Source organism: Pogona vitticeps, chromosome 10 (assembly GCF_051106095.1).
Source record: "Pogona vitticeps strain Pit_001003342236 chromosome 10, PviZW2.1, whole genome shotgun sequence".
NCBI classification, from domain to species: Eukaryota; Metazoa; Chordata; class Lepidosauria; order Squamata; family Agamidae; genus Pogona; species Pogona vitticeps.
Window position 1 is genome coordinate 9,224,023 of NC_135792.1, and position 21,838 is coordinate 9,245,860.

General features: G+C 41.6%; 2 protein-coding genes across 5 annotated transcripts in view; one reads left to right on the forward strand and one right to left on the reverse strand.

Annotated features, from left to right (window-relative positions):
- Positions 1-21,838, reverse strand: part of LOC144584427 (uncharacterized) — a 678,013-nt gene that overhangs the window by 436,684 nt on the left and 219,491 nt on the right. The gene's annotated exons all lie outside the window — the stretch shown is intronic.
- GINS2 (GINS complex subunit 2) overlaps positions 10,920-21,838 on the forward strand; it is a 52,065-nt gene continuing 41,146 nt past the window's right edge. The window contains exons 1-5 of one of the 4 annotated variants that reach the window (XM_072980583.2): positions 10,923-11,179; positions 13,218-13,332; positions 17,560-17,659; positions 18,629-18,755; positions 20,566-21,513. In XM_072980583.2, the coding sequence (XP_072836684.2) occupies positions 11,090-11,179; positions 13,218-13,332; positions 17,560-17,659; positions 18,629-18,755; positions 20,566-21,117 (984 nt within the window). In that variant the 5' untranslated portion in view covers positions 10,923-11,089 and the 3' untranslated portion in view covers positions 21,118-21,513. Of the gene's footprint in view, positions 11,180-13,217; positions 13,333-17,559; positions 17,660-18,628; positions 18,756-20,565; positions 21,514-21,838 lie in introns of those variants that run through there. The other 3 variants (XM_020808483.3, XM_072980582.2, XM_078380531.1) reach the window with 3 other exon arrangements.

Genomic DNA, 21,838 nt, shown 5'->3' on the forward strand with positions numbered 1-21,838 from the left:
TTTCCATCTGTTCCTCATCAGTGTTGTTCTCTCACCTATAATAAGGAGAAGGAGAAATCAGCAGAAGGAAACCAGAACTAGGGCAGAACTTCTGCTGCTTGGGAAAGGGTTTGTGTGCCACTGAGTAACTGAATGAATTGATGGTTTAATTTTGTACCCAGACCAGAAAAAAAACTTATTGGTGCTTCTGCACATCTACTTGTGATTGAGAGTTCTATTAATCTAGTCTTGTGTGTTCTATTAATGCATCTGTTCACACCTGGATCATTTCAGGCCATCCCATTAAACAATGTTTCTAGCGTCACTTTCCATGGGAGAAAATCTGAGTATCCCTAATAAAGCTCCAGATCAACAGGCTGTTTATGGATGACCTTTACACATCTGATTTGTGTCCTTTACACATCTGTCAAGGAATTAATTTATGGTCTCAGAAGACATTGTGCCTTGTTATATTTATCTTAAATCTTCATTCCTGGATACCATGCATTAATCTTGTCTTAATAGTTCAAACATGAATCTTTTTCTTCTTTAAAACATTTTATTTAGCAAGCAAGCAACTGAGTAACTAAAAGCCAAAATATAAAATGTACCTGGGATATACATAAAATTACATGAGTATAAGCTTTCAAAAATCACAGTTTTCTATTACATATTTCTCTATTTCATATATGCAAATAATATTTTTTTTCTATGTTAAAAAAACTTGGTTCTATAAAAACAAGAGTTTCTGTTTAGGCATCTTATAGGTGAAGCCTAGTGATTTAAAAATAGAAAATAAACACATTCTCTATAGATATCTATCTCTTAGATAATCCTCATTCAGTTACAGTGGGGTCTTGACTTGAGAACTTAATCCGTATTGGAAGGCAGTTCTCAAGTCAAAAAGTCTGTAGGTCAAGTCTCCATTGACCTACAGTGCATTGAAAACCGATTCATCCCATAACAGTCCGTTTTTGTTCCATTTTGGTTTTTTTCTGGTCTGTAAGTCAATTCTCAGGCTGCAAGTCAAACCTAAATTTTGCGGCCAGAGAAGTCTGTAACTGAAAAAGTCTGTAAGTCAAGCCGTCTGTAAGTCAAGGGGTCCACGTGTAGTTAAAAACAAACTCTATTGTAATACAAATTGTTATTAAACAATTCTATCAAAGGCATAAGCAAGAACATGTGTAAACAAGTCACATCACATTAGATATTTCTCACCTGATATTTTTTCCCAGCAGAGATGTCTCCCCTGTTTGTAAAAATCAGGTGGCTATGTGTTTTGGAGATGTCCTCCTAAACACGAGGGAAATCTCTGTTTTTATACATTCACTGTGTCTTAAACAAAACAATCATGACACCAGGTTTTGGCTTCCCCACGGTTAAGCAATGTCAGCTTGTCCAGGCAGATGTGTGTCGACTCAGCTGGAATATGAGCCAGCTAGTAACCGAGGCAGCTCCTAGTCAGGAAAATGTCCCCGCTTGGAGTACTTACAGAATACCATATTTGGGCAGCATGAATGACATTTTGAACACCAACTTCCTGCATTTTACATGTTCTGTTTTTCCCCACTCGAACTCCATATTTGATTTTTTCCTGCCAGATAACTTTCCCCAAATCTATTATTGACGCATGCCCCATTGGGCAGGAAAAAATATTTACATTTACATAATTAAAACCCATTTTCTAAGTCTCCCAAGTCAGGGAGAGCTTCCAAAAGCAGTTCCAAAAGCATATCTGTGGATCTTCTAGCGTCATCTCTGCTCCCACATAATCTGCTGGACTTCCCAGAATGGCCTCAAAGCTCTCCAACGTAACAGGTGAAGTGGGTTGGAAATCATGTTCTGAATCAGGAATGGGAGAATTCTGTTGTTCTGGGAATGTGGCGCTTGATTCTTCTATTAATAAAATGCTGGATGGTTGTCAAACTTGACTGCCAGTTCCTTCTAGTAGATCAGCCTGGAACATTCTCCTTGTTGAATATCTTGAACAGTCTCTGGAATATGAAGGTCAAGGGCTGATTTATCATAAAGTCCCATCAGAATCAATTTTCTTGATGTTTACCCGTCTGAATTGCTCAAGACAGGGATGGGGTTCCATAACATTACATAGCTGCTGATGCTCCAGTACCATTGGCTATTAAATTTCCCAATTGGAACGGCTGCAATCTTTCCTTCGGCTTTATCTAACTTTCAGCCAAATGGAACAAGATTAGGTTTCCACAATAATGTTGAATAAATCTAGGAATCCACATTTGTTTTCCTAAAACAACAACAACATAACATCCAAATTTTGAATGTCTATTTATGAATTCTGATCCCAGACATTTCACCAGGGCTGCAGGATGCTGTTTGTTCTGCTCAGCTGCTGTCTTCAGTTGTGAATTGTCTTCTGAAGAAATAATTCTGATATCATGTTCAGCCATCATCAGCAAAGGTTGTAGAATGCTGGAGTCCAATACCCTTTTCTGATGTGTCAGTCAGATATGGTCTTATTCTATTTATTCTTTCTCCATAAATTAATTTCCCCCTTTCTCACAGAAAGTGTCATTGAGTTTGGTCACACCATCTTTCCTCCCCCCCACCCAATGTGATCTCTAAACAAAGACAGCAAGGGGAAATGGGGAAATGGAATTGCAAGACAAAGAAATCACTTCTTGAAAAAGTTGTTGTTGTGGGTATTTCGTGCTCTTTGACCGTGTTCTGAAGGTTGTTCTTTCTAACGTTTCACCAGTCTCTGTGGCCGGCATCTTCAGAGGACAGCATTCTGTGCTCTGGTGTAGTTTGCTTGGGAGTTGAGTGTTGTTGTTGTTTAGTCATTTAGTCGTGTCCGACTCTTCGTGACCCCATGGACCAGAGCACGCAGGCCCTCCTGTCTTCCACTGCCTCCCAGACTTGGATCAAATTCATGTTGGTCGCTTCGATGACACTGTCCAACCATCTCTTCCTCTGTCGTCCCCTTCTCCTCTTGCAAAAGTTAGCATTTTTAAAAGTTAGCATCTCCCAGACCAACCCATTCCCACCTGGCCCCAGAAGTAGGAACAAAAGACCCATTCTATCTTCAGTGGAATGAACGAGGTGAGACTTTGTTACTAAGGAACAAAGCTCATTGTGACACTCTGCGAACATATTGTGGAAGGAGAAGATGTAAAAAGGGAAGAAAATTATTATTTTTTTAAGATGGCAAAAGGCACAAAAGTGTATTCATACTGTGTCAGGGCCATTGATAAGATTCCTGACTGCCAGTCGTATTTCTTGCATTCCAGTAGGGTTTGGAAACATTTGTCAATTGCTTTCCGGAGACAGGCAAGCAATTAGCTTTCAATAATTTTCCCTGCATGCAAATCTGAGGCAGGAGTTGGGTGCGGAAGGAACTGGTTACCAACAGGAATGAGGAAAGGATTTGAAGTTAGCAAAGTGATGTTCAGGAAAGTGCTTAGGCCCCTAAAGAGGGCAAGGTGTGCGTTTGCCCATTTTCATTTTCTTTGACTGGCTGAGCTCCCGGGTTCGTTAAGGAGCAGCCAAAAGCAAAGATAACACAAAAGCAGGCGAACCTCCTCTTTCTCTCTCCCCCAACCCATCTCTTTACCTCTGAGCTAGGAAAGGGTGCCAAAGAAAACTCTTCCTGTGGATCCCAGCCAAAGGAAACAATACAAAATCCATGCAATTTGTGCGCACAGGCTCATTGTGAATAGAGCTGTTCAGTTTGTAAGACCGATGTTGAAACTGAGATTTTGGAAGGGTTCTCTCTCTCTTTTTTTTTAAAGGAGGAAGCCGAGTGAAGTCTTAGGAATAGGGCTTCTTTTGCCACCCTCTGTATAGCTTTTTAGAGGATTTGCGAGAAAGGGCGCAGATCATGCCAATTGGGCATCTGGAGCTGGAGGTAAATTGGCAGGCAATGGTGATCCTCAATGTGTTACACCTTAGGCATTGGCAGCATTGCCGATGGTGAAGGATGATGGGAGCTTGACTTGAATAAATTCTTCATTAGCCACAGGTGTCCATACCTGTTGCAAGAAGGTAATTGTTGAATTTGGGAAATAGGGCTGGAGAGAAGTCATAAAATCACAGGTTAGACAATGTCAGGGGTCTTCCCAGCATGATGTAGTGAATGCAGTGATGGACTGAGACTCAGGAGGTCTGGGTTTGAATTCCCACCTGGCCTTGGAAAGTCACAGGTGTGAGTGTGTGGCACTGGAAAAACCTTAAATGTCTCACTTACCTTGAACTTAGGATTGTTCTAAGTCAATTCCAACTAGATGGCATGCAGTACACACAGAGAAGATGCCGAGGGAGGGACGGATAACTTTTTAGTGATAGAGAACATGCTTTGCAGCAGAAGATACAAAATTCAATTGCATGTCTGTACATCATCAACAATATTTTCTGAAAGTCAGCCCTAGACAGGGAGAAAATAGAGAAAGGGGTTTTGCAGGCAAGCAAAATGGAAATAGGGACTGTCCCTGATGAAGAGGCACAGTGGGACGTTATGCTTGGCTGTCATGAGAACTAGAAGCTTAGTTTGAACAAGATATTTTCCAGAAACCAGTTGGTGCACAGCGTTCGGTGGCAACAGCATTGTAAAGATACATAGCTTTGCCCACTGCCTGCAGGTTTTAGAACAGTGTAATGCTAACAATGTGACTGTCGCACAGACACTCCTAAATTACACTGCCAAGATAAACCTAGAAAGAAGGGAATGGAGAAGCTGAGCCTTCAATTCCCATTGACTCTAACTGGATAATTTCTATGGTCGTAAAACCTGGTATGGCCGTAGAAATCCATTTTTCTAGTGATCTGTGGATTTTTAAAACTCTCTTGCTTTATATTTACATCTGGTCTCTAGTTAATTGGTGGTTGTTGTAAAAATGAAAAAAAACAACAACCCACAACCTTTTGATTTCATCTCATGGTCTTTAGCCTCCCTGCAGTTAGAAGATGGTCTGCTCTCTGTATATAAGTTGTTGGGAGGGAAGTATGTGGGCCATGGGTTGTATGCCTCTGATCTCCCCAAAAATAAGTCAGTAGGAAAGGCTTTTTTTTTCCCTCCTGGAATTTTCCAGGGACAATGTTTTTCTATAACATAAGGTGCAGGGCCATTAAAGACAAGATCAAAATTGAACGTAAGGTGGCAGAAATGAGAAGCAGCTTTTTTTGCATTTGGGGATCCGATGTGGCTTGTGGTGGACCCTACAGGTGGAAAAAAACCTACTGTACCTCCTGTAGCCTCCCAGCTGGAGGTAGAAAAGGTCCATTTCTACCCATGTATTTCACTGAAGGATCTAACTGGCAAATCGTGAAAACCAAGAGACCTGTAGTTAGAGCCTTCATAGGGCTTCCTGCACTCTAGATAGGTTGGGCTTGAATTCCCATCATCCAAGTTAGCCATGAAGGTACTACAGGTGGGACTGGGGGTAATTGCACGCTTGCACAGCTAGCTGTACAGGGCATGAGGTTGGAGAAGGCTGAGACAATCGACAGGAGATGTGGTTTCTCCATGGACTTTACACGTGAGCTAAAGAATCAGGAGGCGATGCTTGGAGAATGAACTGGGAGAGTAACAACATCAACAAGCTAGACATCCTTCAGCTGCCATTGGTTACAGGCCCTAATTTATTTATGTTTAAATGAAATGGATAGGATAACATCAGCTGCTTTTACTAGAAACAATTAGACTTTTAGGGCCATGTTGTAGAGGACACAAAAATGGACATTAGGACAACTGATCCAGACATAACAAGGCTTTTCAGTGGCAGGAACAGACGGGTGATTACTTTTATCCCTCCCGCTCTCCAATCATGATCACTTTTAATCTTTATTCCTGCAATCCCAAGAGCCTATGGAAATCTGTAAACCCTTCAGCTCCTCTTGCGGAAAGAAAAGGATATATGGATTTAAGCTAAAATGGTAAGAAGGATCAAAACCCCTTGTCCCCCCCCCAAAGTATTACAGTATTTGGGAGGCAGTGATGATTGGCTCATTAATTGGTCCCTCTTAATTCATGCCTGTTGCATCAAGATAGGTGCTGATGCCGGGTCATAAACGTGGAAGAAAAGGGAGCCTTTGGAACAAGATTGCATGAATGGGCTTTTAAGCAGACCTGTCACAGTTAATATCGTTTGAGGGCTTTCAGTTTCCATGGCGACCTGACAACCTAGCTGTGCAGTTGACACTGCGCTAAATCACTCTTCAATAAAAGCTCTTTCCTCCCATCCACCCCCCTTCACACATTTCCTCCTTGACATACAACCTGGGACATCCATATGTCTTTGAGACATGCTTGTGAGTTGTTGCTTGTTGGTTTTTGTTTCTGCTGTTGTTTTTTTTTTAAATTGTTCTATTTTGATGTTGGGGAGGAGCATGTGCAAATTACCCATCTTATCATTGAGAAAGGGGGACCCAATTCATTATCCCTTGTATTCTTTACACAGGAAAAGGAAGTCAAACACTGGTTAGGCCTTATCTAGAGTACTAGTGTCCAATTCTGGACGCCACACTTTAAGAAGGATGTCAACAAACTGGAGCAATGTATTCTCAAAGGCTTTCATGGCTGGGATCTGATGGTTGTTGTGGGTTTTTTGAGTTCTTTGGCCGTGTTCTGAAGGTTGTTCTCCACCTGCTCTGTGGAGCATGGACAGAGTTCCCACTCCGGTCCTCTGAAGATGCCGGCCACAGAGACCGGCGAAACATCAGGAAGAACAACCATCAGAACACGGCCAAAGAGCCCGAAAAACCCACAACAATCATCAAACTGGAGCAACTTCAGTGGAGAGCAGTAAGGATGACCAGGGGGCTGGAAGCCAAGCCCTATGAGGAAAGACTGAACTGGGCATGTTTAGCCTTGAGAAAAGAAGACGAAGTACTATGATAGCACTTTTCAAAGACTTGATAGTCATAGGGAAGAGGGGCAGCACCTGTTCTTGTTCATTCCAAAGTGTAGGACACATAATAATGGGCTCAAGTTACAGGAAGCCAGATTCAGGCTGAATATCAAGGGAAACTTGTTAGAGCAGTACTACAGGAATGGAGCCAATGGCCTTGTGAGGTGCTAAGCATTCCAGCGCTGAAGGCATTCAAGAGAAAATTGGACAGCCATCTGTCAGATCTGTTTGGATTGGGATTCCTGTATTGAGCAGGGAGTTGGACTCAAATGGCCTTATTGGTCCCTTCCAACTCAATTATTCTATGATTCTACGAAGGGTGGGTTTTGATACCTAGGCAAGCCAGTCAAAGCTGCTGGTCACCACCTTCAAGATGCAGCTTTTTATTAATTGTTTCCCATCACTTTCCAATGTGTGAGCAAAGCAGAATCTCATGCAGGAATAGAAATGGCTCCATGCACGTGGCTCTTCTCTGTGACCCCCATAATCCCCTTGTGACTGTCTGAACGAAACCTTTGATGGCATAAATCACAAACTGGTTAAAAACAGCCAGTGCAAGTAGACTTCCGCAGATCTGAGAATAATTCTTTTCAGACTACAGTTTCCAGAATCTGCTAAGAGTTATGCTGAATGTAGGATTCTGAAAGTCACAGGGCAAACAATTAACTTTTCTAACGTCTGTACTTCCAAAAATGTGCAAGCTACAGAAAAATTACACATGTCAGCACAGTAATTACACATTGTACATTCTGATCCTATAAAAGATGTATCTAATGGACAAGTCATTCTCAGGGAATCCAGAGGTTCCTTGCTGGCAAGATGAGTAAAGGTGCACAAAGTTCCATTAAAGTTGTTCCTTTCTATTATTTTCCTGCAACGTAAAGCCGTGGGTGAGTATTGATCAGTGACACTGTATTACAGTGGACCCTCGACTTACAGATGGCTCCACTTACAGACTTTTCAAGTTACAGACTTCTCTGGCTGCAAAATTTAGGTTTGACTTGCAGACGGAGAATCGACGTACAGACTGGAACAAAAAATGGAACAAAAAAGGCTGGTTACAGATTACAGTAATCGGTTTTCAATGCATTGTAGGTCAATGGAGCCTTGACCTACAGACTTTTCGACCTGCAGCCACCGTTCCAATATGGATTAATTCTGTAAATCGAGGGTCCACTGTATTGTAAGCAACACTACCATCCGTCTATGATGTAGCCTGTGAATTCTATCTGGCAACGCTGGGAGAGGGCTATTGCTTGTATGTCCTGACTGTTGGAACATAAGACTATTAGCCTTCTTCCAGTGTTGTCAGATAATATCCTGGATGGTATGTCAGCACATCATTAGAAACGGAGCTCACTGAAGGGATAAATGATGTCTGACTATCCTGCCATGAGCTTGCCTCATTCCATATTCTACAAATAGCTTATTGATTGTGATTGACTGTCCAAAAGCAACATTTAAAAAAATGTGAGGTGGGCGTTGAGGGTGGGCCCATAGAGACTCGACAACACAACTTGGACAAAAGGGTCTGGGTCCCTCCAGAAACCCCTGAGGTATGACTTGAGTTGTACTCGAGAGTGTGTCCCCATTCCCCGGTGAGCCCTATGGGTCCTCTGCAAGGTAACAAAGGCAGGTACATTTGCTTCTGCCATACCACTTTTTAAAATGACACAATTATCATAATATTTATTCACATCAAAGTCTCACTGAACTCTGTGGAGCATATGTAAAAGGTACTTAAGGGCTACTGAATTAGTCTTTAAAGGGCCACCAGATTCCATTGTTGTCTTCCATAAAATATTGGGAAGACACCAAACAAAATTCTTCCAAAGGTGGTAATAGTTGAGCTTTCTTTTTTGAAGACCATCTTCACTATTTAGGGCAAAGAAGAAGTGGTGTGTGTCTACATTTGAACAGCAGTGTGTTGATGGACACAGAGGGGACTAATTAGACAAATGAGAGCCAGGAAAACAGGAAACAATTGGGGAAGGCTAGCTGATCCTAGGCTTGTTGAGCTGTCAAGAAGTTACATGCTTGCTTTCTTACTTCTCTCTTCTTCCGTGCATTCTAGATTCTTTTTATTTTGAATTTTTAGCTCCTCTTTGACAGTGATTCACCAGAGGATTCTGTTTTGAGTGACAGCTTCCCAGTTAACGCGATCAATATTAAAATCTTTCAATGCTGTCTTCAGTGTATCCTTGAATTGTTCATCTTGTCCAGCAAGCACCTGCAACAAGGACTCCATAGAAGTTACATTTTGGGAGATGGTTATCCAACATCCTGACAACGTGATTGGTTTATTGAAGTTGCCCTTGTTGCCCATCTGTGTTTGTTCCAAGGCTTTAGGATTGGAGGATGATGGATACTGTAGCTCCGTGGTTTCATTATCTGGCTGAGGAGCTGGAGGTTAAGGGGTTCAATTCCCCACTGGGCCTCCTTGGCAGGAGCTGGACTTAATTATCCACAGGTTCCCTTCTAGCTCTGCAGTTCTAAGATTAATATTGAGTAAACTTCAGTCTAGATGGACGGAGTATAAATTAAATAAATAAAGGTTTAACATTGAGAACTCTCAGAAGACAGCTAAGATGAAAGTGATCGAGCCCTCCAACACGGCAAGTCTCTGCTCCATAAAATAGAGAGGTTACAAGAACGGCTTTGTACTGCACATCCTCAACAGAAAGATGGATTCTGTGTTAGTGATCTCTGCTGAAGGCCTTGCTAGCTTTGGAGATTCATAAGCTTGTTTCACGGAGAAAGCAGGAGATGGTGCTGCCATTGTAACACTTTTAAGTTCTATGGGGCTATGTGCTTACTCAGACATCTATTGATGAACTCTGCAAACACAAATTCTCAAAATGAGTCTTTCTTATTCACAGTTATATAACAGATACCATGAGCAATTATAACAACAAAATGCTATAATTTGTTCTCCTAGGCGACAGCACCAATACAGAGGTTGCTTGTAGAATAGCAAAGTTCAAGTTGTCCCTTTGAATTCGAATTCAGGTAAAAATTTAAGACATCTTCTTCAACTGGGCTGAGTGTCAAACATCTAAAAGAATAAGCTCCACATGCGGAGTCTTCAAAATCCTAAAAAAGAAAAAAAGGTCAGTTCAATAGTATGCAATTCATGAATTCACTATGTGGATTCATATTTTCAACACAAAAGTAGAAATTATGCCTAGACCAAGTTGGCAAGGGCCTAAAGCAGTTTTAAGGGGCAACAGCAAATATGGCCTCTTCAGCTCTTTCTGATTCAAGTCTCTTACTCACAGTGTCACTCTCTTTGTCCCACTCCTTTGGGCTGAACCAATATTTCAAAGGGTTACACCAAGATACGTGAACTTGTCCATAGCAGTAAAGGTGGTATGTGCTGTACAATAGTAATATTGAATGATCGATTTAAAATATTTTTACCCCACCTTTCTCCTTAAAAAGGACCCAAAGTGGCATATGCCATTAAAAACACTATTTAGAAGCAAAAACAGTAAGTATACACATATTTTTAAAAAATGAAACACATTTACAAGCAACAAGACATTTTAAAAGAGCAGTCTCTGCCCCTGTTGTTGCTCTTTAAAGCACACGGTTGAGGAGGAAAACTGGACTATTAAAAAGGTGGTCCTAAAACGATGTTTTATGCAAGGTAGAAAGCTCCCATTCCCGACTGCCAGTTTTGACCATTATTCTGAAGCGACAGCCAATAGAAAGAAGAATTGCCTGGCAAGCCAGCCAATCAGAGAACAGCAACGGGCATCCACTGGCGCGGGAAAATTAGTAGAAACTGCAGCTTGGGGCCGTGATGCGAAGGCGAGATTTTCATTCGCTGAATGGCGGGTAGTGGGCGGGGACATCCTTCCCTCCGACCAATAGCTGACATCGCTACTGAAAAGCGGAGGTCTTTAGAGGAGGAGGAGGAGGAGGAGGAGGAGGAGAGATGAGTGGGCGGGGCTTTGATCTTAATTCCCAACCAATGACAGGTAGCTTTGACCCCCCCCCCCGCCTGAGCGCGCGAAGAAAAGCCAAGGCTTTCATACGGGGAAGAGCGAGCGGTGGGCGGGGCTTGCTTCCCAACCAATAGGAAGGCGTCTTCCCTCAGGTGGGAAGAATTCTCCGCGTCGAGGCGGCGGCCTTCGAATTTTCTTGCCTCAGGGAGACCTCGGCGCCGTTGCTCGAAGGCGGCTGGTTTTGGGGCCTCCTTTCCCTCCTCGCCTCGCTTCTCTTTTCCAATGGACGCCGCCGAGGTCGAATTCTTGGCCGAGCAGGAGCTGGTGACCATTATCCCCAACTTCAGCCTGGACCGGATTTACCTCATCGGGGTGGGTCGGCGTTGAGGCCAGGACTTCGGGTGCGGGGATGGGGACGAGGACGGCGGCGGCAGCAGCAGCAGCAGCCGAGGGGGGGTCGTCTCATTGAGAAAGGGAGTTAGTGAGAGGAATAATTTTGGGATACTTTAGCGCCCCCGGCCCCGTTTCGTGTTCCTCAGTTTTCTGGACTACAGCTCCCATCATCCTGAGCCAGTACGGCCTCACCGTGGTGGGATATGTAGTCGCAGCATATCTGGAGGACGGCAGATGGGGAACGGCTGGCCTGGGAGGTGCGTGAGGTCTGTCTGCCATGACGGTCTGCCTGAGGATAATGGGAGGTGTAGTCGGCGCCGTCTGGTTGAGGAGACCTAATTTGGGGTCTAAATTTGTATTTTAATTGAATTTCAATTGTAAGCCGCCCAGAGACCTTTGGGTAGAGTGGGCGGCATATAAGTTAAATAAATAAATGTCTCACGGGGGAATTTCGAGATTGTTTAGGCCCTTTTGAGGGACCATTTATGTTTACGTAAGTGTAGAGTTACTACAGTACTTTTAAGGAGAAAGGCAGGGTAAAAATATTTTAAAGAAAGAAATACTCAGTTTATTCATTTGGTCTTCTCTTGATTGGGTCTAGTATTAAGATACTGACTAATGTAATTTGCATCTTATGCCAGCAAGTATCCAGAGCGGCTCATGGAAGAGAAAACGTTTAAATGCATTAAAAGGAGAGAGACTGCGAATCTTTAATTCTGTCTATTTTGTTTGATTTTATCAATATCCAGAAACTGTGTATTTTAAATATATAGTTATCTAAACTGTTTATATCCTGTATTTTTGTGATGCAATGCCCAAGGCAGTTCAGAAGAGGAGAGAATCAGACAAAAGTATTTCCTCTGTAATATTAACATAATACAGCAGCAGTGAAGAATTAACAAAATGAGAATGGGAATGTTTAAACATGTTTAGTTCCTCTCCTTTTAATGAGTTTAAACATTTTCTCCTTAGAATTAAAAAGAGGAAGAATCTAGTTTCTTGAGGCATCTTTATGGTTACATAAAGGTTTAAGCAAAGAACCCACAGTATCAGTTTGCATACAAATGTCTATTGGGTGTGTGCATATCTGGATTACAAACATTGCATTGCTGCAATTGGTTATGTTGATCACCTGTTTGGAAACTAATAAAGAGTAAATGTATTGTAGTATGTGTAATTTTAATAAATTAAAAGTAAACAGTAAAGCATATTTAAATTAATGAAATTTCCAAGTCCTTATTAATCTTATTTAAAGACTGGAAAGAAACCATCCAGATACAGGATAAGGTATTGTGTGTACAGTATTTAAAAGATTGTGTTTGGTTACCTCATCTCCAGTAACCTGTGCAGTTTGCACATAGAAACAGACTTCTATGAAGTCCCCTTCTGTGTAAATAACATGCTTGTGCCCTTTGAGTCCACAAAACCTTTTGAACTGAAAGGGTAGTCCATAATTAAATTATTCAGCATGTGTGTGAGATCACTGGTTCAGTATCCACCTGAATTTCAAGGAACTTGGGTAGTAAGACAAAGCTCTTCACCTGAGAATCATTACTAGTTGCAACATAAAGTACTGAGTACTGTAAATAGATCATTCTCTGATCTAATATAAGACAAATTGCTTTATTTGCTTTCAGCTATATCTCCTGAAACATTTTTACACCATATAGAATTTTTCCTTTATTTAAATTATAAGATGTTACAGAACAAATTTCCTAAACTGCAAACAACTTAATCAGTTCTCTTCACAGTAGAAGAAAGAGAAAAACTAAAAATGCATGTAGGAAATTTAAATTTTTAAAAAAATTATGTGCTTTCTCCCCCCCCCCCCCCCCCCCAATGATAGAACATGAGCTTTGCATATAGAGAATCCAAGCTTTAGTTCAGGCATTTCTAAGTAAGATTGAGAAAGACTTTGACCTGAAACTAGATCCAAATGTTTTGGGTCAGTGCTTGAGTTGGATGCACCAATTGTATGAGGCAGCTCATGTATTTTCATTGCAAATCTGTTTTCTAGGGTGACTTGGGTCCCTTTAATCCTGGGCTGCCTGTGGAAGTACCTCTCTGGCTAGCTATCAGCCTAAAACAGAGGCAGAAATGTCGACTGATGCCTCCAGAATGGATGGATATAGGTAAGGAAGAACTTAATACCCTAAAATAACATTTGTCATTGAGTTTGTAGGAGTTTGGTCTCTTCTGTTACGGTTGTGAGGCTTGTTAGTGGGGAACTAATATTATACAGTAGTTGCTTTTTAAATAGATCTAATTGGATACATATGTTTTTAACACACAACACATACAGAACACATGCAGGGAAGTGTTTACCATACTACAATACAATATCTAATATATAATCTTGACTGCATAACTGTATTATAGTACAAAAATCTTTAACCTATTTCATATTCTCTATTCTTTCTCTCTATATATAAAGTCAAGACTTTCTAATATTATCTACCTACCTACCTACCTACCTACAGCGGTGCCTCGCTTAACGATTTTAATTGGTTCCAAAAAAAACATCGCTATGTGAAAACATTGTTAAGTGAAACACCATTTCCCATAGAGATGCATTGAAAACCGGATAATCTGTTCCAATTGGAACGGATTACCATCCTTAAGCGAAAATCCCCATAGGAAAAAACGTTGAGCGAAACCCATTGAAATGCATTGAAGCCTATTTCAATGGGGGAAAAAAATTCACAAAAAATTCAAAAAGACTCAGAACAAAACCAAATTAAGTTAACGAAGGTTTTATTAGGTGCACTAATGATTCCAAGCATTTTAAACATTTTTAAACATTTTAGAATATTTTAAAAATAGCAAAACCGGCGCTGTAAAAAAAAAGTTAAGCGAAACAAGGGGACCTAAAACTGTCATCGTTAAGTGAAGCATGGTCCCAAAATCGTTAAGCGGAAATTGCCCAGAGGGAAAATCGTTAAGTGAAGCACAAGATCACTCTGAAAAAGCCATCGTTAAGTGAATTTTTTGTTGTACGAAGCAATCGTTAAGCGAGGCACCACTCTATCTATCTATCTATCTATATCTATATCTATATCTATATATATCTTTCAAATCCACAATTTCTTGTACTGTATTCAACAGGAGCATTTCTAGTTGAATATATACCTATAGAGTGGTGCCCCGCTAGACGCTTACCCCGCATGACGTTGAAATCACTTAACAATGACATTTTTGCAATCGCTATTGCGATCGCAAAACGGTGGTTCCAGTGGGGGAAATCCGCATTACGTTGATTAGGACCCTGCTTTGCGAGCTGTTTGTTCGCTATACGATGATTTTTCCGGTTCCGCAAAATGGCTTCCCTCCCTTCGCAAAATGGCTGCTTTCAGAAGATAGCGATTTTTAACAGCTGATTGGCGGTTCTCTATGGGCAGTCTTCACTGGACGATGAGGTATTTCCCCATTGGAACGCATTGACCGGTTTTCAATGTATTCCATTTTTTTTATTTTTTATTTTTTTGCTTGACGACGATTTCACTTAACAGCAATTTTCCTGGAACGGATTATCGTCGTCAAGTGGGGCACCACTGTATATTCAAGTTATATATACCTGTAGGTTTTTTTACATAATATATTTTTAAACTATCTCCAAAATCGTTTTACTCTGTCACTTATCCACCACCTATACAAAAGAGACTGCAATGTTGCTGACAATATTTTAACTCTCTTAACACCCATTTTGCCAGTTTTAGTGCCATCTATAGAACATCTTTAAAACATTTTCTCTCAGATTTACTGATTTAATCCATCTATAATTATCATTCCACATTCAAATAATTAGTGTAAATCCCCAACTCATCCATTTGGACCTTCCCATCATAAAAGATTATTATTTTATCTTTCTTCGATCTTGTTTGTAAAGTTTCTTTTTCTGCTGCTTCCGCTGCTCTGGTGAAATGTTCTTCCATTTGCATATTCCTTTCCACATCCTTTTTATGTCCTGAAATTACCGCCTTAATTTCGAGGGTCTGGGTTTTAATATACTGTAATTCTTGAATTGATTGACAATGTTCATTTGAAACTCCTGTACAGTGGTGCCTCGCTTAGCAATTGCCTCGTTTAACGATGTATTTGCTTAGTGACGAGGTTTTTGGAGCGATCTTGCGCTCCGTTTAGCAATGTTTCCAATGGGGAAATTTCGCATAGCGATGTTCGGGACCTTGCTTCGATGACAGTTTAGGTCCCCCTGTTTCGCTTAGCGATGTCCGTTTTTGCTATTTTAAGTGTGTCTTAAAATGTTCAAAAACTGTTTAAAATGCTTGGAATTGTTAGTGCACCTTGTAACCTACAGTTCAATGCATTCCAATGGGGGGGGGAATTCACCAAAAATTAACGAAGACTCAGAACAAAGCCAAATTAAGTTTGCAAAGGTTTTACAAGGTGCACTAACAATTCCAAGCATTTTAAACAGTTTTTGAACATTTTAAGACACTTTACAAATAGCGAAAACGGACCGGTCAAAAACCATTGAAATGCACTGAAACCTATTCAATGCATTCCAATGGGGGAACCGCGTTTCACTTAGCGATGTTTCCTATGGCGATTTTCGCTTAAGGACGGTAATCCATTCCCATTGGAACAGATTGTCCAGTTTTCAATGCATTCCTATGGGAAATGGTGTTTCGCTTAGCGATGTTTTCCCATAGCGATGTTTTTTTGGAACCAATTAACATCGCTAAGCGAGGCACCACTGTATATACTTCTTAAAAGAATCTTCCATTATAAGTTTTGATGGACTAAGAGCTGTTCTTTCTGCTTCTTGAATATAGATTTATTGTAGAACAGTTTCCGCTGAGAAGTAAAAGCATTCAGTTTTTAAGAGATTCAAATATTTTACTACTGCTTCTTATAATCCAGCAGGCCCATTTCTGATTCTGTTTTCTATCCTATTTGCCAAGTCCGGCTCCCCCCCTTCCTGTACTTCCAATTCAGTTAAGAGCCATAAAACAGTCAACCTATTAATCAGTCCATCTTTGTATTAAATGAGTCAGTCCAGACCCTAACTCCCACTTAGCACATCTAATTGTAAATCCAACTTTAGCCAGGAGCAGTTTTAATTTATAATCCACCATTTGCAGCTCGCAACAAGGCCACTTGGGGTGGGTTTTCCCCCTTTTTATCTATCAATACCAGAATTCTCTCCAAGTGCCTCTATTAAGCACTCTCTTTAAGAACTCCAATCTTCTTAAACCTCTAATTTTATAATATAATAGTCTATGCCATTGAGGGAGGACAGGGGATGCTAAAGTGATCTCCATGTCTTTTAAGTAGTTTCTCTTTCTCTCAAGTGTGACACAGTTAGGAATTTGCTGATGTTACGGGGATACAATTGCTACTTTGTTGCTTTTGTTTATTTCTTCTCTACTTTAAAGTCAGCAGCTTGAATTTGATTTATGCTTGCTGATGCTAAATAAAAGGCCAGTTACTCACTGTTCATGTAATCAGGCAAAAATCTTCTTCACACGCTTCCCACCTTGGCAAAGTTAGGCAGCTAATTCACCAGACATGGCGTCTCCCGAGCCAGATACTTTGAGAATGGAAACTCTCAAGATTTGCTGTCTGAATTTGGAGTTTTTCCAGCTCTGTCACTGCAAGCCCACTCTCCTGTGGAACTTGCCCCCCTTCCACTGCTGGGGGGGTGTCTGCTGACCTAGAGTTTACACAGGGGTTCACAGAGCCTTGTGGATTAGTCTGCTCTTGCTGCCGTTGCTCCGCCCCTTCCCAGTTACATATGTTTTTAAAAGTTTTAAAAGTTCAGAGTAGAGATGGGGTTATACGGATACGAATATCCCTGCAGAGGTGGCGTTAACAAGGGTCCAGCCCCATGGGGCAGGATGGTCCACTCACCAATCCACCATGGATGTAGATGGCGCGATTCCACAAATGGCTCTGCAGCGCGTGATCTGCTCACCTCTCTTTGACCTTGGAGTGAGGCTTGTCCTCCTGCCTCCTACCAGGACTGGCAAGAAGATCGCGTGCTACGGAGCCATTCATATTTGTATACCCCCATCTCTAGTTCAGAGTAGTGAATCTTTCATATCAAACAGGATTTTGCCAAATATGCTTGCTTATGCTGTTATCATGCAGACTTTTCAGCATTGTTAATAAATGATCCATTAGCAGCAGCTGGTTTACTTTTGGGTAATCCTGCTATCCAGCTTGATAGTTCTCTGGGCTGAGGCAGATGCAGGTTAATTGCTTATTAAAACTCTTCAATTGGATTGTTGGTGACCTTTTGATAAATGCTTTCATAAGACAATTCAGTCTGTGAGATTTATAATATTTCTTTGTGGCATTTTGTTCTTCATTAAACTCATTCATTTATTGCTTTCTAGAAAAGCTGGAGCAGATCCGAGAGCAGGAACGCAAAGAAGACACTTTCACCCCAATGCCTAGTCCTTACTACATGGAATTAACTAAGTTGCTGCTGAATTAGTAAGTAGGATCGGGTCATTTTTATTTGAATTTGAACATTAAAAAAATGCAAGTGGTCTAGAGCAGGGGTCCCCAACCCCCAGTTGGGGCAGGGGCACCCCAACTGCGACCCAGCAGCGGTCCACGGCCTAGGCAGGACCGAGCCACAGACACAGATTGCCTGTTCCCCCGTGAGCGCTACTATGTGCATGTGTGTGAGTGTGCTCTGTCCCAGTGAGTGCACTGTGTGAATGCGCACAAGCGGCCTCCCCATGCACATGTGCGTGAGTATGCTCCGCCCCCACAAATGTGCATGCACAAGAGTGTCCCAGCTAGTGCAGCTGCGTGCATGCGCATGAGCGTGACATGCCCCCCCCAACAGTCCGCAGTTGGGAAAAGGTTGGGGACCACTGGTCTAGAGGAGGGGCCATCAACCCCCAGTCCACAGCCCGGTGCCAGTCTGTGGGCTTGCTGGAACTGGGCCATGAATACAGATCTCTACCCCCCTCCGCACGCATGCATGGGGGCTATGTCGTGTCCGTGAGGGGTGCATTGTGCTTGTGTGGTGGGTGTGTCGTGCGTGTGGGTGCCCCATGCCCACTGTGTTCGCATTGGGATGCCCCTACCCCCCTGTGCATGGAGCTCGCTCTCCCCAGGTGGTCAGTGGCCCCAAGGAGGTTGGGGACCGCTGGTCTAGAGTATCTGTTTGCCTATATCAACAAATGATTGCATTCTTTGTAGTGGTAATGTATGTCTTTATTTTTTTACCTTCAGTAGTGTAAAGTTACTTAGTGGTCCTTGTAAGTGCTAAGGGGGTATAATGACTGACATGCACCTCTGTCCTGTAGCTTCTGATGTGAAGAAAAGAATAGCAACAATTCCAGACTGTTATGGCTTGTTCAGAATCTGAACAATATTTATGTCATAGATTTTATATATTGAACAAAGAGTCTTTTGTATTGTGCTCTGATAGGTTTTTTCCTCCCTTAGTGCTGCAGACAATATTCCAAAAGCAGATGAGATCCGAACACTGGTTAAGGACACATGGGACACCCGAATTGCAAAACTCCGGTTGTCTGCAGATAGCTTTGTCAGACAGCAGGAAGCTCATGCCAGGGTAAGAGATGTCTATGGTGATCTGATGTAGTTTATTGATGTAGTTGGGGGAGTGTTAAAGCAAGTAGAGCACTGTTTATACTGTGGCCGAAATGCTGTCACATTTTTACACTATTATAACACAATATAAGTCTTGGTGAATTGTCACAGGTTCAGAAATCAGCATGTGTGCTTGCTGTTTTGCACCAGGTTGTACAGCGTAATTTGCAAATGCAAGTACCTGCCCTGACGTCTGAGAATTCACTGATTTATGCCCATTGTGATATGCCAGTGGGCTTAACTGATAGGATTTTAGCTTATTATGGACATAATAGATATTAACTGATGTTAAAGTCACAGTGATTTGCAAGGATATAGATTCCTATTGCCCAGAAATAGTAGACATATACCATATTTTCCATTTATGAGTCCCAATGTATAAGATGAACCCCCCCCCCCCCATTTCTAACCCCTTTGACCACCGCTTTTCCTTGCCTTTTGCGAAGCCACGGGGCTTAGCAAAAAGTAAGGGAAGGCTCCCTTTGGGTAAAGGCTGCACAATTGCAGCCCTTGAAGCCCTTTCATGGCTGCTTCAGGATCAAAGGGCTATGGGGCTTAGGAAATGGATAAAGCAGCCATGAAAGGGCTTCAGGATCAACGGGCTACGATCGTGCAGCCCTTTCATGGCTGCTTTACCTGAAGGGAGCCTTGCCTTCGTTTTTGCTAAGTCCAGTGGCTTCGCAAAAGGCAGGGAAAAGCGGCTGGCTTCTGTGTATAAAATGACCCTCAATTTTTTGCCTAATTAAGGGAAACGTGTCATTTTATACACCTAAAAATACAGTAATTCCGATTTTCATTAGTATTTCTTTTTGTGCTGTTTTGTGGTGATATATCTACACAGTGTAGATGAATGTTAATAAGGTTGTTTTACTTTAATGGATTGGTGGTAAGCTGCCTTACTTCTGAAGTGCTAAAATGTATTGATTTTGCTATAAAAGTGGCACGAGGAAGCCCTGATCAAGTTCATTTCCCTGCTACTTTAATACAGAATCAAGCTGAAATATTACTGCACATTTGTGAATATATGCTCCTAATCTGGAATGTGTGACATAATCCTAAATTTGCTATTTGGGATGCATCTCTGAATGAGGGAAATAAATTGAGTGCCCATAGCAGTAGGCCAACATGGCACACTCCAGATGTGTTGATGCGATAGATCCCATTATAGCCATGCTGACTAGGCATGATGGGATGGCAGTACCACATTTGGAGAGTATCAAGTTGAGGAAGTCTGGTCTAGGCAAGAAGAAAGGAAAAGTGCAGGGTAGTCAATAATGTCTGTACTATTTTGAATACTTTATACGTTTTGAAAATAACATGCCTTCCTTGGAGGCTTCTTAAAAATATAAGAGAGATTGAGAGAGAGAGAGAGAGAGAGAGAGAGGGAGAGAGAGGGAGAGAGAGATTCACTCAGAAAATTAAAACACATGAAAAACATGTTAAAATACACAAAAGACCACATGAATCAATTTTCTTGCAATACAGTGAAGTGCAGGTGTGTGTTTTTTCTGTCCACATACTAGTATGACTGCATCAGTGGTGCCTTCCAGACTCTGCAGTGTCCTACTGAAGAAAGACTAGGGTCTCCTTCACTCTTGTCTTTCCACTGAAAAGACACTTTCATTCAAGCAGGCATTTAGCAGCTAACCACATTTGTGGTGGACAGGGTTTATAACTGGGTTAATGTTGCATTTTTTTCTGATAGTGTTTCCAGTTGCCCTCAATATCTGTGCTTATATTTATGTTTTCATTGTGTTTCATTTTTCTCTTAGGAAAAAAGGTGGGATATACATGAAATAAATGAAATTATTTCTATTTTAGTTTTATTTTTTTTAAAGAAAATGATATTGGACATGGAGGGTTCAGGGGTGGGTGCTGTGCAAGGTTCCCTCTATATTGTGTGCAACTCCACCTCCTTCTGTGCAAGTTTTTTTTCTCCTTTGTGCAGTGATTGCATTCAACCCCTTTGGTTCTGGTCACAACAGAACCTTGAATACACAGGGGGGCAGAGTCACATGCACACACAGTGGAGAAGATGCGCACCAGAGAGGCAGAGTCCTGCCCAGTGGGGCAGAAAATTAGAGGGTACATTGGTGCTGTGCCTTCCAGATCTCTTACTCCTGCATTCAACTTTTTTTAAAGCTACTATTTCCCCATACCTTCCTATACTTTTAGAAGCCTCTAAAAGATGGATTTGTCTTTTTTGTTGCTTTGGGCATAATACTTTAGCCACTTCAAGAAATTTTTCTCTCTGGTGTTTTCTGTTGACTGTCAGCTGTCTTTTTGTTCATTCTAGAGGTACTACAGCAGTTTTGCCTACCTGATGACTTTCTGGTGCTCAGATTGTAACTGCCTTTAGCCTCAGTTAATAGGACCAGTAAGGATCATGAAAATTAAAGTACAGAACAGCTGAAGGGCACCAGATATAGGAAGTTTGTATCTGTCCTTGAGTGGTTGTATGAAGAGCCTCGTGGCGCAGTGGTTAAAACGCTGTACTGCAGCTAAAACTGTGCTCACGACCTGGGGTTCAAATCCCAGGTAGCCGGCTCAAGGTTGACTCAGCCTTCCATCCTTCCGAGGTCGGTAAAATGAGTACCCAGCTTGCTGGGGGGGCAATGTGTAGCCTGTATAATTAAAAAAAAAAAAGTAAACCGCCCGGAGAGTGCTTGTAGCGCTATGGGGCGGTATATAAGTCCAATAAAATAAAAAATAAATAAATATGTTCTCTTATAGGCAGAAATCAACATATACCACATTGACTCTCATTCCACTTTTCACATTACATGTGTAGGGATCCTAGAAAGCTTAGATTAGGTGAACCACAGTAATAGGTTTGCAGTGTAGTTTTATTCTTTGACTGTTTTGGATGTACTTAAGAATAACAAGGAAGCTGGTTCCTTCTATATGTTTTTGACCAACACCTATCAGTCCCAGTGCTGAGGAATGTTAAAATGTTGCTTGTTTCTAATATCACAGGAATGTACCATCAATCTCTACAAATCTTATGAGTATTGTCCTTTTTGTAACAACTTTTCCTTGTCTCTT